The following is a 15,000-nucleotide window of genomic DNA, read 5'->3' as shown; positions in this document are numbered from 1 at the left end:
CCGTCCTCGCCAGGAGCTGTTCAAGGACACCTGGCGAGACCAGTCCACGGTGCGTCACAGGCACACAGCTGTGACATCTGCCGCGGCCAATCACGCCACCCTTCCTGCTGTGCCGGTGGAGCGCCTTCTGCTGCTCCACGCAAGACACACAAGGACGAGGCTTCCTTCCCCAGCAGGACGAGTTGTGCCCCGCCGGCAGGATCAGGCTCACACACCTGCCTGACACGACGTGGAGCCACACCTGCTGGAGGGGCCGGGTCCTGCGCACCTGGTCCAGGAAGGAGACCCACCTTCCTTCCTGCTGACTCAGATCCGTGAGGTGTCGGCCCACAGTAATCACAGCATCCCGCGACTCTGTGTGTGTGTGTGCGTGTGTGTGCCTGCTTCACCTGCCAACGTCTGGCGGGCAGCGGGCGCCTGTTGCCACTTGATAGCCACAGGGATCGCTACCGTGCGCCCAGCGGAGTAGAGCGTGGGTCCTTCTTACCCACCTTGCAGTCACTTATTTTCTTCGAGCATAGAAAACGGAGAGAGAACATTTTTTTAGGCCTATTAATTAAGTAATAGGCTTCTCTTGTGATGTATTTAGGCTTTTTTATTGTTTTTTTTTATAAATTAAATACTAGCGCCAAAACACGGTATTTTTCATAACCTCCCTCACAAATATTAAAGGAAGATGTTTTTTAGGCCTATTGTTTAAGTAATAGGCTTCTCTTGTGATGTATTTAGGCTTTTTTATTTATTTTTTTTGTATAAATTAAATACTAGCGCCAAACACGGTATTTTCATAACCTCCCTCAAATATTATAAAAGGAAGATGTTTTTTTAGGCCTATTAATTAAGTAATAGGCTTCTTGTAATAGGCTCTTGTGATGTATTTAGGCTTTTATATTGTTTTTTTTTTATTAATTAAATGCGACTGCCAAACACGGTATTTTTCATAAACTCCCTCACAAATATCATAAAGTTTTTTTAGGCCTATTAATTGTTTAAGTAATAGGCTTCTCTTGGGATGTATTTAGGCTTTTTTATTATTTTTTTATTAATTAAATACTAGCGCCAAACACGGTATTTTTCATAACCTCCCTCACAAATATTATAAAAGGAAGAGTTTTTTAGGCCTATTAATTGTATAAGTAATAGGCTTCTCTTGGGATGTATTTAGGCTTTTTTATTATTGTTTTTTTTTTATATGTTAAATGCGACTGCCAAACACGGTATTTTTCATAAACTCCGACAAATATAAAGAGTTTTTTTTAGGCCTATTAATTGTATAAGTAATAGGCTTCTCTTGGGATGTATTTAGGCTTAACCTTGTGATTTTAGCAGGGAAGAACCAAACTCAAAGGGTTAGTAAAGGATTAGAAGTAAAGGGTTAAAACGCCTTCTCTCTCTCTCTCTCTCTCTCTCTCTCTCTCTCTCTCTCTCTCTCTCAGGGGCAATAAAACGCTAATAAACTTTACAAATATTTATGTTAGGTATAAATTTAACTTACATGTGTGTGTGTGTGTGTGTGTGTGTGTGTATGTGTGTGTATGTGTGTGTGTGTGTGTGTGTTACTACTACTACTACAACTACTACTACTACTTATATTCATCAGTATAATCACTACTACTACTACTACTACTACTACTACTACTACTAAAGACTATTATTACTTAAAATTACTTATAATATTGATTTAAATTTATATATAAGGTGTGTGTACTGTAGCAAGCGCACACACGCACGCACACACACACATACACACACACACACACATTCTTCTTCTTCTTCTTCTTCTTCTTCTTCCTCTTCTTCTTCCTCTTCTTCCTTCTCCTCTTCTAACAAATTTTCATTAAACACTTAATAAGGAGAGAGAGAGAGAGAGAGAGAGAGAGAGAGAGAGAGAGAGAGAGAGAGAGAGAGAGAGAGAGAGAGAGAGAGAGAGAGAGAGAGAGAGAGAGAGAGAGAGAGAGAGAGAGAGAGAGAGATTTAAAGATAGCTCACTCAACTGAACAAACTAAAAATCGAATTTGCATATGCCATTGGTTTCACTGGTGGATGGGGCTGAAACGAGAGAGAGAGAGAGAGAGAGAGAGAGAGAGAGAGAGAGAGAGAGAGAGAGAGAGAGAGAGAGAGAGAGAGAAAGAGTTAGTTTTAATATCTCTTCTCATTTCTTTCCTCATATTAACCTCACCACCACCACCACTACTACTACTACTACTACTACTACTACTACTACTACTACTACTACTACTACTACTATTACTTACAACAGCCTCGTAAGTAGTAAACTGAGGTTTCAGATCCTTTCCATTAACGATAATAAAAGCTCCTTTGTTTCCCATTGTGTCACTGAAAGAGAGAGAGAGAGAGGTTAGAGATAGAGAGAGAGAGAGAGAGAGAGAGAGATTAGATACATAGATAGATAGAGAGAAAGGTTAGATAGACAGAGAGAGACATATTAATCACAAAATCAAATTCAAAATCGTTAAAAACCCTTAAACGACCTTTAACGACCCACCAGTAGTTAGGGGCTGAGAACACTGTGATGCAATCCCCACCATGTCCGACCTCATACCCTTCTGCCTTGACCTCATGTGACCTAACGATGTAGTCAAGGCCGTTTAACTCCAGGAATCGTTTGGTGACATCTGGACCGAACTGAATGCCGACTCCTCGTTTGCTCGGAGCTCTCCCTTGACCTGGCATTGGGTCGCTCCACAGTAACTCGCACATCAGACCTGGAAAGATTTTAGTTTTGTTAATTTTCTAGGGAATCAGGGACAGGGAGAAGGTGGGAGAGGATGTGGGTGTGTGCGGGAGAGGTGTGGGTATGCTGTGTGTGAGTGAGAGAGTGAGAGAGTGAGAGAGAGAGAAATTAGAGCTAGTTTTATCTCGGTGTTTTGGAAGAGAAACGCACAAAAAAGACAGATTTCTTGTTGAGTTTTGGTTAGTTTTTTGCCTTTTCTGGTTACTGGGAGAGAGGGAGAGGGTGGAAGATGATGTGGGTGTGTGCGGGAGGGATGTGGGTATGCTGTGTGTGAGTGAGAGAGTGAGAGAGTGAGAGAGAGAGAAATTAGAGCTAGTTTTATCTCGGTGTTTTGGAAGAGAAACGCACAAAAAAGACAGATTTCTCATTGAGTCTGGGTTAGTTTTTTGCTTTTTCTGGTTACTGGGAGAGAGCGAGAGGGTGGGAGATTATGTGGGTGTGTGCAGGAGAGATGTGGGTATGCTGTGTGTGAGTGAGAGAGTGAGAGAGTGAGAGAGAGAGAAATTAGAGCTAGTTTTATCTCGGTGTTTTGGAAGAGAAACGCACAAAAAAGACAGATTTCTTGTTGAGTTTTGGTTAGTTTTTTGCCTTTTCTGGTTACTGGGAGAGAGGGAGAGGGTGGGAGAGGATGTGGGTGTGTGCGGGAGAGGTGTGGGTATGCTGTGTGTGAGTGAGAGAGTGAGAGAGTGAGAGAGAGAGAAATTAGAGCTAGTTTTATCTCGGTGTTTTGAAAGAGAAACGCACAAAAAAGACAGATTTCTTGTTGAGTTTTGGTTACTTTTTTGCCTTTTCTGGTTACTGGGAGAGAGCGAGAGGGTGGGAGATGATGTGGGTGTGTGCGGGAGAGGTGTGGGTATGCTGTGTGTGAGTGAGAGAGTGAGAGAGTGAGAGAGCGAGAAATTAGAGCTAGTTTTATCTCGGTGTTTTGGAAGAGAAACGCACAAAAAAGACAGATTTCTTGTTGAGTTTTGGTTAGTTTTTTGCTTTTTCTGGTTACTGGGAGAGAGTGAGAGGGTGGGAGATGATGTGGGTGTGTGTGGGAGAGATGTGGGTATGCTGTGTGTGAGTGAGAGAGTGAGAGAGTGAGAGAGAGAGAAATTAGAGCTAGTTTTATCTCGGTGTTTTGGAAGAGAAACGCACAAAAAAGACAGATTTCTTGTTGAGTTTTGGTTAGTTTTTTGCTTTTTCTGGTTACTGGGAGAGAGGGAGAGGGTGGGAGAGGATGTGGGTGTGTGCGGGAGAGATGTGGGTATGCTGTGTGTGAGTGAGAGAGCGAAAGAGTGAGAGAGAGAGAAATTAGAGCGTTTTATCTCGGTGTTTTGGAAGAGAAACGCACAAAAAAGACAGATTTCTTGTTGAGTTTTGGTTAGTTTTTTGCCTTTTCTGGTTACTGGGAGAGAGCGAGAGGGTGGAAGATGATGTGGGTGTGTGCGGGAGAGATGTGGGTATGCTGTGTGTGAGTGAGAGAGTGAGAGAGTGAGAGAGAGAGAAATTAGAGCTAGTTTTATCTCGGTGTTTTGAAAGAGAAACGCACAAAAAAAGAGATTTCTCATCCAGTTTGGGTCAGTTTTTTGCTTTTTCTGGTTACTGGGAGAGAGCGAGAGGGTGGGAGATGATGTGGGTGTGTGCGGGAGAGATGTGGGTATGCTGTGTGTGAGTGAGAGAGTGAGAGAGTGAGAGAGAGAGAAATTAGAGCTAGTTTTATCTCGGTGTTTTGGAAGAGAAACACAAAAAAAAGACAGATTTCTCATTGAGTTTTGGTTAGTTTTTTGCTTTTTCTGGTTACTGGGAGAGAGCGAGAGGGTGGGAGATGATGTGGGTGTGTGTGGGAAAGGTGTGGGTATGCTGTGTGTGAGTGAGAGAGTGAGAGAGTGAGAGAGAGAGAAATTAGAGCTAGTTTTATCTCGGTGTTTTGGAAGAGAAACGCACAAAAAAGACAGATTTCTTGTTGAGTTTTGGTTAGTTTTTTGCCTTTTCTGGTTACTGGGAGAGAGCGAGAGAGTGGGAGATGATGTGGGTGTGTGCGGGAGAGATGTGGGTATGCTGTGTGTGAGTGAGAGAGTGAGAGAGTGAGAGAGAGAGAAATAAGAGCTAGTTTTATCTCGGTGTTTTGAAAGAGAAACACAAAAAAAGACAGATTTCACATTGAGTTTTGGTTAGTTTTTTGCTTTTTCTGGTTACTGGGAGAGAGGGAGAGGGTGGGAGATTATGTGGGTGTGTGTGGGAGAGATGTGGGTATGCTGTGTGTGAGTGAGAGAGTGAGAGAGTGAGAGAGAGAGAAATTAGAGCTAGTTTTGTCTCGGTGTTTTGGAAGAGAAACGCACAAAAAAGACAGATTTCTTGTTGAGTTTTGGTTAGTTTTTTGCCTTTTCTGGTTACTGGGAGAGAGGGAGAGGGTGGGAGAGGATGTGGGTGTGTGCGGGAGAGATGTGGGTATGCTGTGTGTGAGTGAGAGAGTGAGAGAGTGAGAGAGAGAGAAATTAGAGCTAGTTTTATCTCGGTGTTTTGAAAGAGAAACGCACAAAAAAGACAGATTTTTCATTGAGTTTGGGTTATTTTTTGCTTTTTCTGGTTACTGGGAGAGAGGGAGAGGGTGGGAGATGATGTGGGTGTGTGCGGGAGAGATGTGGGTATGCTGTGTGTGAGTGAGAGAGTGAGAGAGTGAGAGAGAGAGAAATTAGAGCTAGTTTTATCTCGGTGTTTTGAAAGAGAAACACAAAAAAAGACAGATTTCTCATTGAGTTTGGGTTAGTTTTTTGCCTTTTCTGGTTACTGGGAGAGAGCGAGAGGGTGGGAGATGATGTGGGTGTGTGCGGGAGAGATGTGGGTATGCTGTGTGTGAGTGAGAGAGTGAGAGAGTGAGAGAGAGAGAGAAATTAGAGCTAGTTTTATCTCGGTGTTTTGGAAGAGAAACACACAAAAAAAGACAGATTTCTCATTCAGTTTGGGTTAGTTTTTTGCTTTTTCTGGTTACTGGGAGAGAGCGAGAGGGTGGGAGAGGATGTGGGCGCGTGCGGGAGAGATGTGGGTATGCTGTGTGAGAGTGAGAGAGTGAGAGAGAGAGAAATTAGAGCTAGTTTTATCTCGGTGTTTTGGAAGAGAAACACAAAAAAAAAGACAGATTTCTCAGAGTTTGGGTTAGTTTTTTGCTTTTTCTGGTTACTGGGAGAGAGGAAGAGGGTGGGAGAGGATGTGGGTGTGTGCGGGAGAGATGTGGGTATGCTGTGTGTGAGTGAGAGAGTGAGAGAGTGAGAGAGAGAGAAATTAGAGCTAGTTTTATCTCGGTGTTTTGGAAGAGAAACACAAAAAAAAAGACAGATTTCTCATTGAGTTTGGGTTAGTTTTTTGCTTTTTCTGGTTACTGGGAGAGAGCGAGAGGGTGGGAGATGATGTGGGTGTGTGCGGGAGAGATGTGGGTATGCTGTGTGTGAGTGAGAGAGTGAGAGAGTGAGAGAGAGAGAAATTAAAGCTAGTTTTATCTCAGTGTTTTGAAAGAGAAACACAAAAAAAGACAGATTTCTTGTTGAGTTTTGGTTAGTTTTTTGCTTTTTCTGGTTACTGGGAGAGAGGGAGAGGGTGGGAGAGGATGTGGGCGCGTGCGGGAGAGATGTGGGTATGCTGTGCATGAGTGAGAGAGTGAGAGAGTGAGAGAGAGAGAAATTAGAGCTAGTTTTATCTCGGTGCTTTGAAAGAAAAACGCACAAAAAAGACAGATTTCTCATTGAGTTTTGGCTAGTTTTTTGCTTTTTCTGGTTACTGGGAGAGAGGGAGAGGGTGGGAGATGATGTGGGTGTGTGCGGGAGAGATGTGGGTATGCTGTGTGTGAGTGAGAGAGTGAGAGAGTGAGAGAGAGAGAAATTAGAGCTAGTTTTATCTCGGTGTTTTGAAAGAGAAACACAAAAGGACAGATTTCTTGTTGAGTTTTTGGTTATTTTTTTGCCTTTTCTGGTTACTGGGAGAGAGCGAGAGGGTGGGAGATTATGTGGGTGTGTGCGGGAGAGATGTGGGTATGCTGTCTGTGAGTGAGTGAGAGAGTGAGAGAGAGAGAAATTAGAGCTAGTTTTATCTCGGTGTTTTGGAAGAGAAACACAAAAAAAGACAGATTTCTCATTGAGTTTGGGTTAGTTTTTTGCTTTTTCTGGTTACTGGGAGAGAGCGAGAGGGTGGGAGATGATGTGGGCACGTGCGGGAGAGATGTGGGTATGCTGTGTGTGAGTGAGAGAGTGAAAGAGTGAGAGAGAGAGAAATTAGAGCTAGTTTTATCTCGGTGTTTTGAAAGAGAAACACAAAAAAAAAGACAGATTTCTTGTTCGACTCTTGACCAGCAGGGGCACAGGAAACGCAGGTAACAGTGCAGGTGTTTATTCACAGAAGGTGTGAACAGAAGGCTGGAGGTAGGTGATCTCCCGGCGCCAGGCCGCGCACTTCCACTTAACACTTATGACTGAAGCCTAGCTCGTTCACTCATACACGTATTCATGCCTCACACAAGTCTCGCTCATTCACTCGTTCACACAACTAGCTAACAACCACACACCTCCCCCGAGACATAAGGAAGATTCCTTATCTTTGTTATGGCTACCGTAACACATGAAACAAAGTTACAATGATTGAAGTACAGAAAACACGGTACATATACACAAAACAAACACAGCGTACAATGAACACGTACGACTAATCGTAGGTGCTACGGTGCCACCGCACCTGCAGTCGTCTCGGCTCCCTACGCTGTCGGCTGCTTCGACGCTCTGGTTGCTCTCGGCCACGGTGTACCCCGTTACCCTGATGCTCCGGGCTGCCGGGATGGTGGTGTTCCTCGTGACCCTGATGCTGAAGCGCTGCACCGCCATGAGCGGTGTGCTGCTCGACAGGAAGGGGAGCAAGAGGTCTGTGTGGGCGTAGGTGTCTTCTATTACGCCACATCACGCGACCGCTGCCCATCTTGATGAGGTAGTCTCTCCTTCGCCCAACAGCCACGATGACACCCAGGCGATCCCAGAGGCCTGTCGTGTGATCTTGAACGTCGACGTGGCCACCGAGGTGCAGGAGAGGAAGAGTACGGGCGGACGCGTCGTGGCGAAGTTTCGCTTTCTTCCTCAGTCGCTCTGCCTTGGCGTCGCACTCATCAGCAGCGCGCTGCCACTGCTGAGCGTATGAGCGATGATGAGCCGGGACACAGGACCTCATAGGATGACCGAAGAGGACTTGTGCTGGTGATCGCCCTTCCGCCCTCGGAGTGTTGCGCAGTTCCAGCAACCCGCGAGCGAACGCATCCTCGTCCAGGTGTCCCTGCTGTGTGGTCGTGAGGATCAGCTTCTTCACGGACTTGACCGCTGCCTCGGCGTGACCATTGGAGCGTGGATAATGAGGTGAAGATACACGATGCTCCACCCCCCATCGAGCCAGGAAGCGCCGTACCGATGAAGAAGTGAACTGCGGTCCACCGTCAGTCCTCAGGAGAACAGGCACGCCCGTGTCGGCGAACACACCCCGAAGGACACGAACGAGCTGATCAGCCGATGCTGGACGTGAGCATGCAGACACGTGAGGCCACCCAGACAAGCGATCTACATACACGAGGTATGTACGGCCTGCTGCGTGGAAGTAGTCTGCAGAAACTGACTCAAACACCCTGCTGGGTGTGTCCGTGTCCTGCCAGAGAGGTTCGTTGGCTTGGCTTGGTAGGAGTGGACGGCATAGTGAGCATCCAGAAACGACGTTCTCAACGTCTCTGTCCATACCAGGCCAGTACACCGTTTGTCGGGCCCGTCGCTTGGTGCGCTCCATCCCCTGATGACTGTCATGGAGTCGCTCTAGTGTTTCTCGGCGGAGGCTGTGAGGAATAAGAAGCCTCGGCCCGTAAACCACCAGGTCGTCGTCTACGGCCAGCAGACTGCGCACCGGCCAGTACGTACGCAAGCGGTGATCGAGGTCGTGGCAATGATCAGGGAAGCCCTCGATGATGACGTTCTTGAGCAAGCAGTACTCCCCGTCTCTTGCTGCTGCGGCACGTACCATTTCCACAGTCTGATCCTGGAGTGGTGCTAAGCGGACGCCGTCCTCATTGGTGGCAGATAACGCTGAGATGACCGCTGAGTGGAGAGGGTCGAGGTCACCAGAAGTAGCAGCATCCTCTTCCTCCACTGGGTCCTGTACTGGAGCACGTGAGAGGGCGTCGTCTGTCAACTCGATGGCCATGGATCCACCAGCCATTGCACGTAAACCTTCCTTTGCTTCGAAGACGCTGGGAAAGGCCTTGATCACAGCAGCAGCGTGCCCCGCACGCTGCTGTGGCGTTGGGTCGTAGGAATGAGGCCAGCTGATCACTTCTGTGGGCGTAGATAGAGGTGGCTGCGAGGCGGTCGGGTACTTGATGGAGCTGTTGCCGGTGTGCTGTTCTTCCCTGCGTAGCGGTCGGATTTGAGCCGGAAAATCTTCGGGGAGGATTCCGAGAGCGATGGAATCGTACCAGCTAAGCAGCGCCCCCTTCACCTCCTTCACCACGCTCACAACAGTCTCAGCTTCCCTGTCGCCCAGTTGCAAGTGCGACGAGAAAGTTCCTACACAGGTGAGGGGGTGATTACCGGCAGCATAAAGTCCATCACCATCAGCGGGCGCCAAGCTGGAGGGCGGGATTCCAAGGAGTGTTGCCGTGTCGAGGCCAATAACGGTCGTTTCGGCCCCAGAGTCAGGAGTCCACGTAATCTTGTCTCTTCCAGCGGGATGTGTGGCGGTAATGAGCACCTGGGGCGCAGGTCGTGCCGTCACCGTCTTTGTGTATACGCCTGATAAGAGCTGGTATACACTGGCACTGGCTCCCCGCCTCGGGCCTGCACCGCGATGAGGAGAGACAGTTGAGGAACTCCTCGAAGCTCCTCGTCGTTTCCTCACTGTCTGCTGACATACACTCGCAAAATGCCCTCTTTTCCCGCAGTTACGACACACTTTATCTATTGCCTGGCATCCCCTTTTGTCACTGCGACAATCTTTGCCACAACGATAACAGCCCGTGGGGCTTGAGCCCCCGAAACTGCCCTTCCTGTAGTTCGAGACAGCGTTCACACCATGGCTCGAAGAGTGAGAGCCGCCCCTTAGTACTGCACTACACTGGTTAGCGCTCTCTGATGCTCTGCAAATATCTATGGCGTTTTCAAGGGTGAGTTTCTTGTTTTCCAGCATGCGTTTCAGAGCCACTTCGTCTCGTGTCCCAACGACAATTCTGTCACGCAGCTGATGGTTTATGCACTGGTCGCAAAAGTCACAGAAATTGGCGATTTCCTTTACAGCACATAAAAAGTCGTCAAAACCTTCATGCGTTTCTTGCACGCGGGAGTAGAAGTCTCTTCTATCCATGATGATGTTGCGCTGGCTTCGCAGGTACTCACACATTGCATCGAGGATGGTTCTTAACTCCGCGTCTCTCGGTAAGCTTATCCCGTAGCGAAGTGTACGGGTCCACTCGTCGTCTAGGACAGCAGCGAGTGCCGCCCTCTGCTCAGCCAGGGAGAGACAGTCTATCCTGGCGAGGGTTACGTATCCTTCAAACTTATGGCGCCACGTGTCGAACTCACGTAAAGATGCTGACGCCGTTAAGTGAGGAATGATGGTGGCGGACGTCGGGAACCTCGCGCCCTGGGTAGACGTGCTGCGGGCTGTGGTTTCGCCTTCATTGCTCGCCGTGGTGCGACTGGGAGCTTGTGTCCCCACTCTCTCCAGCAGCTGGGTTAAACGCTCCTCGCGAGCCTGACTCTGCTCCGACTGTCGCGCTAGCAGGGCAGCCAGCGCCTCCAACTGCTTCTCCATTCTGCGCCGTACCCACTGCAGCCTTGTCCTGATCCTACTCACTGCGCCATGTTCGACTCTTGACCAGCAGGGGCACAGGAAACGCAGGTAACAGTGCAGGTGTTTATTCACAGAAGGTGTGAACAGAAGGCTGGAGGTAGGTGATCTCCCGGCGCCAGGCCGCGCACTTCCACTTAACACTTATGACTGAAGCCTAGCTCGTTCACTCATACACGTATTCATGCCTCACACAAGTCTCGCTCATTCACTCGTTCACACAACTAGCTAACAACCACACATTTCTCATCCAGTTTGGGTTAGTTTTTTGCTTTTTCTGGTTACTGGGAGAGAGCGAGAGGGTGGGAGATGCTGTGGCTGTGTGCGGGAGAGATGTGGGTATGCTGTGTGTGAGTGAGAGAGTGAGAGAGTGAGAGAGAGAGAAATTAGAGCTAGTTTTATCTCGGTGTTTTGAAAGAGAAACACAAAAAAAGACAGATTTCACATTGAGTTTTGGTTAGTTTTTTGCTTTTTCTGGTTACTGGGAGAGAGGGAGAGGGTGGGAGATTATGTGGGTGTGTGTGGGAGAGGTGTGGGTATGCTGTGTGTGAGTGAGAGAGTGAGAGAGTGAGAGAGAGAGAAATTAGAGCTAGTTTTATCTCGGTGTTTTGGAAGAGAAACGCACAAAAAAGACAGATTTCTTGTTGAGTTTTGGTTAGTTTTTTGCCTTTTCTGGTTACTGGGAGAGAGCGAGAGGGTGGGAGAGGATGTGGGTGTGTGTGGGAGAGATGTGGGTATGCTGTGTGTGAGTGAGAGAGTGAGAGAGTGAGAGAGAGAGAAATTAGAGCTAGTTTTATCTTGGTGTTTTGAAAGAGAAACACAAAAAAAGACAGATTTCTCATCCAGTTTGGGTCAGTTTTTTGCTTTTTCTGGTTACTGGGAGAGAGCAAGAGGGTGGGAGATGATGTGGGTGTGTGCGGGAGAGATGTGGGTATCCTGTGTGTGAGTGAGAGAGAGACAGAAAGAGAGAGAGAGAAATTAGAGCTAGTTTTATCTCGGTGTTTTGAAAGAGAAACGCACAAAATAGACAGATTTCTCATTGAGTTTTGGTTAGTTTTTTGCCTTTTCTGGTTACTGGGAGAGAGCGAGAGGGTGGGAGAGGATGTGGGTGTGTGCGGGAGAGATGTGGGTATGCTGTGTGTGAGTGAGAGAGTGAGAGAGTGAGAGAGAGAGATATTAGAGCTAGTTTTATCTCGGTGTTTTGAAAGAGAAACGCACAAAAAAGACAGATTTCTCATTGAGTTTGGGTTAGTTTTTTGCTTTTTCTGGTTACTGGGAGAGAGCGAGAGGGTGGGAGAGGATGTGGGTGTGTGCGGGAGAGATGTGGGTATGCTGTGTGTGAGTGAGAGAGTGAGAGAGTGAGAGAGAGAGAAATTGGAGCCATCTTTACCTTCATCTGGAGGCTGCCTGTTCCTGTCAATCTTCCTGAGGTCATCCAGGGTCACATTGTCGGAGGAGAACAGGCCACCGTGCATGACCTGTGGAGGGCGGGCGGTTAACGGGGCAGTTAGCAGAGGGAGTGATTAAGACTACTACTACTACTATAATGTAGCCACGATAATAACACAGACTAATATGACTGCTGAAATTTCTCCTCGTCGTCGTTTACTCACAAGAACCCTTCCATTAATGCAGTGGCAGAGAGGAAGGTAATTGAACACTTCCGTAAACAGCTCAACCATCTGAGACGTGTACTTGGCTTTCACTTCCCCTTGAAAGCCGTACATCTGGTTCATAGTCAGGCTCTCGTGGTTACCTGCGAAAGGAGAGGCTGTGAGGAGGTGCAGGCCAGACGTATGAAAGCTTGTGTTGCGTTTGTTTGAGTTTAGGCATGTTTTTTTGCGTTTTGTAGATATGGGCATAAACGCTACAAGGATTACTGCAAGTTCTACAAGATTTGCGAAACGAGAAACGTCAATTTCTACGTATAATTCTATAATGAACACAGACGTCTTTAATCAAAATGCTGTCATGTTTGTGAGAGTTCAAGCATGTTTTTTTGCGTTTTGTAGAAATAGTCATAAACTCTACAAGGACTACTGCAAATTCTACAAGATTTGCGCCACGAGAAACCTCAATTTCCACCCACAATTCTACCACAAACACAGACAGCCGCAAAACCAAGAATATATAACGTAACCTGAAATTCTACCACAAACTCATCCGCTGCCTCTTGATATGGCCACAATACAAGCCGAACTCACCTCTTGACATATAGAATCTGCCAGGGAAGAGGAGGGTGTAGCCAAAGAGGATGAAAATAACCTCTACCGAGAAACTCCCGCGATCAACAAAGTCCCCATTGAAGAGATATCGGTTCGCGACTCCTGGTCTACCGTTCAGCCGGAAGATGTTGAGAAGGTCGAAAAACTGGCCGTGTATGTCGCCGCAGACGGTGAATTTCTCCGCGTTGTCTACCGGGATGTCTACCAAGGATGGCAGGGACTTGAGGTACTCCTTCATGTCCAGGAGAATCTGTGTGGGACATTAAGTATGAGGGGAAATTACGTTTAGTCTTAAATATAACGGCTTTTTTCTTTTCCTCGTATCTCTATTCTTGAGTTACCTCCGCGCTCCTGCACTAGTACAGACTTTCCTCCACCTTTCCCCCACCCCTCCACCAAGTTACAACCTCCTACCACCACAATTACATAGTCAAAAATGTGTTTCTGTAAAGTTACATTAGAAAAAACACCTTTTCATTTTTTACCTCCAAAAACCTCACACTATTTTCTCTCTATCTTCCTCCACAAGTTACCTCCGGGCTTCTCCACTGGTACAGACTTTCCTCCACCCTTCCTCCACCCCTCCACCAAATTACAATCCTCTATCACCTCAATTACATGGTCAAAAATGTGTTTCTGAATAATTACATTAGAAAAAAACACCCTTTCTTCATTTTTTACCTCCAAAACCTCACACTATTTTCTCTCTATCTCCCTCCACAAGTTACCTCCGGCCTCCTCCACTGGTACAGAGCTGCCTCCACCCTTCCTCCACCCCTCCACCAAGTTACAACCTCCTACCACCACAATTACATAGTTAAAAATGTGTTTCTGTAAAGTTACATTAGAAAAAACACCTTTTCTTCATTTTTTACCTCCAAAACCTCACACTATTTTCTCTATATTTCCCTCCACAAGTTACCTCCAGGCTCCTCCACTAGTACAGACTTTCTTCCACCTTTCCTCCACCCCTCCACCAAATTACAACCTCCTACCACCACAATTACATAGTCAAAAATGTGTTTCTGTAAAGTTAAATTAGAAAAAACACCTTTTCATTTTTTACCTCCAAAACCTCACACTATTTTCTCTCTATCTCCCTCCACAAGTTACCTCCGCACTCCTCCACTAGTACAGACTTTCCTCCACCCTTCCACCAAATTATAATCCTCTATCACCTCAATTACATAGTCAAAAATGTGGTTCTGTAAAGTTACATTAGAAAAAACACCTTTTCATTTTTTACCTCCAAAACCTCACACTATTTTCTCTCTATCTCCCTCCACAAGTTACCTCCAGGCTCCTCCACCGGTACAGAGCTGCCTCCACCCTTCCTCCACCCCTCCACCAAATTACAACCCCCCACCACCACAATTACATAGTTAAAAATGTGTTTATGTATGATAGTTACATTAGAAAAACACCTTTTCTTCATTTTTTACCTCCAAAACCTCACACTATTTTCTCTCTATCTCCCTCCACAAGTTACCTCCAGGCTCCTCCACCAGTACAGAGCTGCCTCCACCCTTCCTCCACCTCTCCACCAAATTACAACCATCTACCACCACAATTACATAGTCAAAAATGTGTTTCTGTACAATTACATTAGAATAACACCTTTTCTTCATTTTTTACCTCCAAAACCTCACACTATTTTCTCTCTATCTCCCTCCGCAAGTTACCTCCGGGCTCCTCCACCGGTACAGAGCTGCCTCCACCTTTCCTCCACCCCTCCACCAAATTACAACCTCCTACCACCACAATTACATAGTCAAAAATGTGTTTATGTGTGATAGTTACGTTAGAAAAAACACCTTTTCTTCATTTTTTACCTCCAAAACCTCACACTATTTTCTCTCTATCTCCCTCCACAAGTTACCTCCAGGCTCCTCCACCGGTACAGAGCTGCCTCCACCCTTCCTCCACCTCTCCACCAAATTACAACCATCTACCACCACAATTACATAGTTAAAAATGTGTTTATGTATGATAGTTACATTAGAAAAACCACCTTTTCTTCATTTTCTACCTCCAAAACCTCACACTATTTTCTCTCTATCTCCCTCCACAAGTTACCGCCAGGCTCCTCCACCGGTACAGAGCTGCCTCCACCTTTCCTCCACCTCTCCACCAAATTACAACCCCCCACCACCACAATTACACGTCGAAAATCACCTTGTA

At 46.6% G+C, this 15,000-nt stretch overlaps 1 protein-coding gene across 1 annotated transcript in view; it reads right to left on the bottom strand.

Moving 5' to 3' along the window:
* Positions 1-1,455: 1,455 nt before the first annotated feature.
* LOC135096584 (serine/threonine-protein phosphatase 5-like) overlaps positions 1,456-15,000 on the bottom strand; it is a 17,861-nt gene continuing 4,316 nt past the window's right edge. The window contains exons 4-10 of the mRNA XM_063998173.1: positions 14,995-15,000; positions 12,799-13,069; positions 12,208-12,350; positions 11,985-12,072; positions 2,507-2,726; positions 2,256-2,337; positions 1,456-2,049 (exon numbers count right to left, since the gene is read on the bottom strand). The exon at positions 14,995-15,000 is cut by the window's right edge and continues 116 nt beyond it. Coding sequence (XP_063854243.1) covers positions 1,990-2,049; positions 2,256-2,337; positions 2,507-2,726; positions 11,985-12,072; positions 12,208-12,350; positions 12,799-13,069; positions 14,995-15,000 — 870 coding nt within the window. The 3' untranslated portion in view covers positions 1,456-1,989. The remainder of the gene's footprint in view (positions 2,050-2,255; positions 2,338-2,506; positions 2,727-11,984; positions 12,073-12,207; positions 12,351-12,798; positions 13,070-14,994) is intronic.

The sequence above is a fragment of the Scylla paramamosain genome, unplaced genomic scaffold (genome assembly GCF_035594125.1).
Source record: "Scylla paramamosain isolate STU-SP2022 unplaced genomic scaffold, ASM3559412v1 Contig5, whole genome shotgun sequence".
NCBI lineage: Eukaryota > Metazoa > Arthropoda > Malacostraca > Decapoda > Portunidae > Scylla > Scylla paramamosain.
The sequence above is the reverse complement of the archived record's forward strand: the minus strand, read 5'-3'. Positions and strand labels throughout refer to the sequence as shown.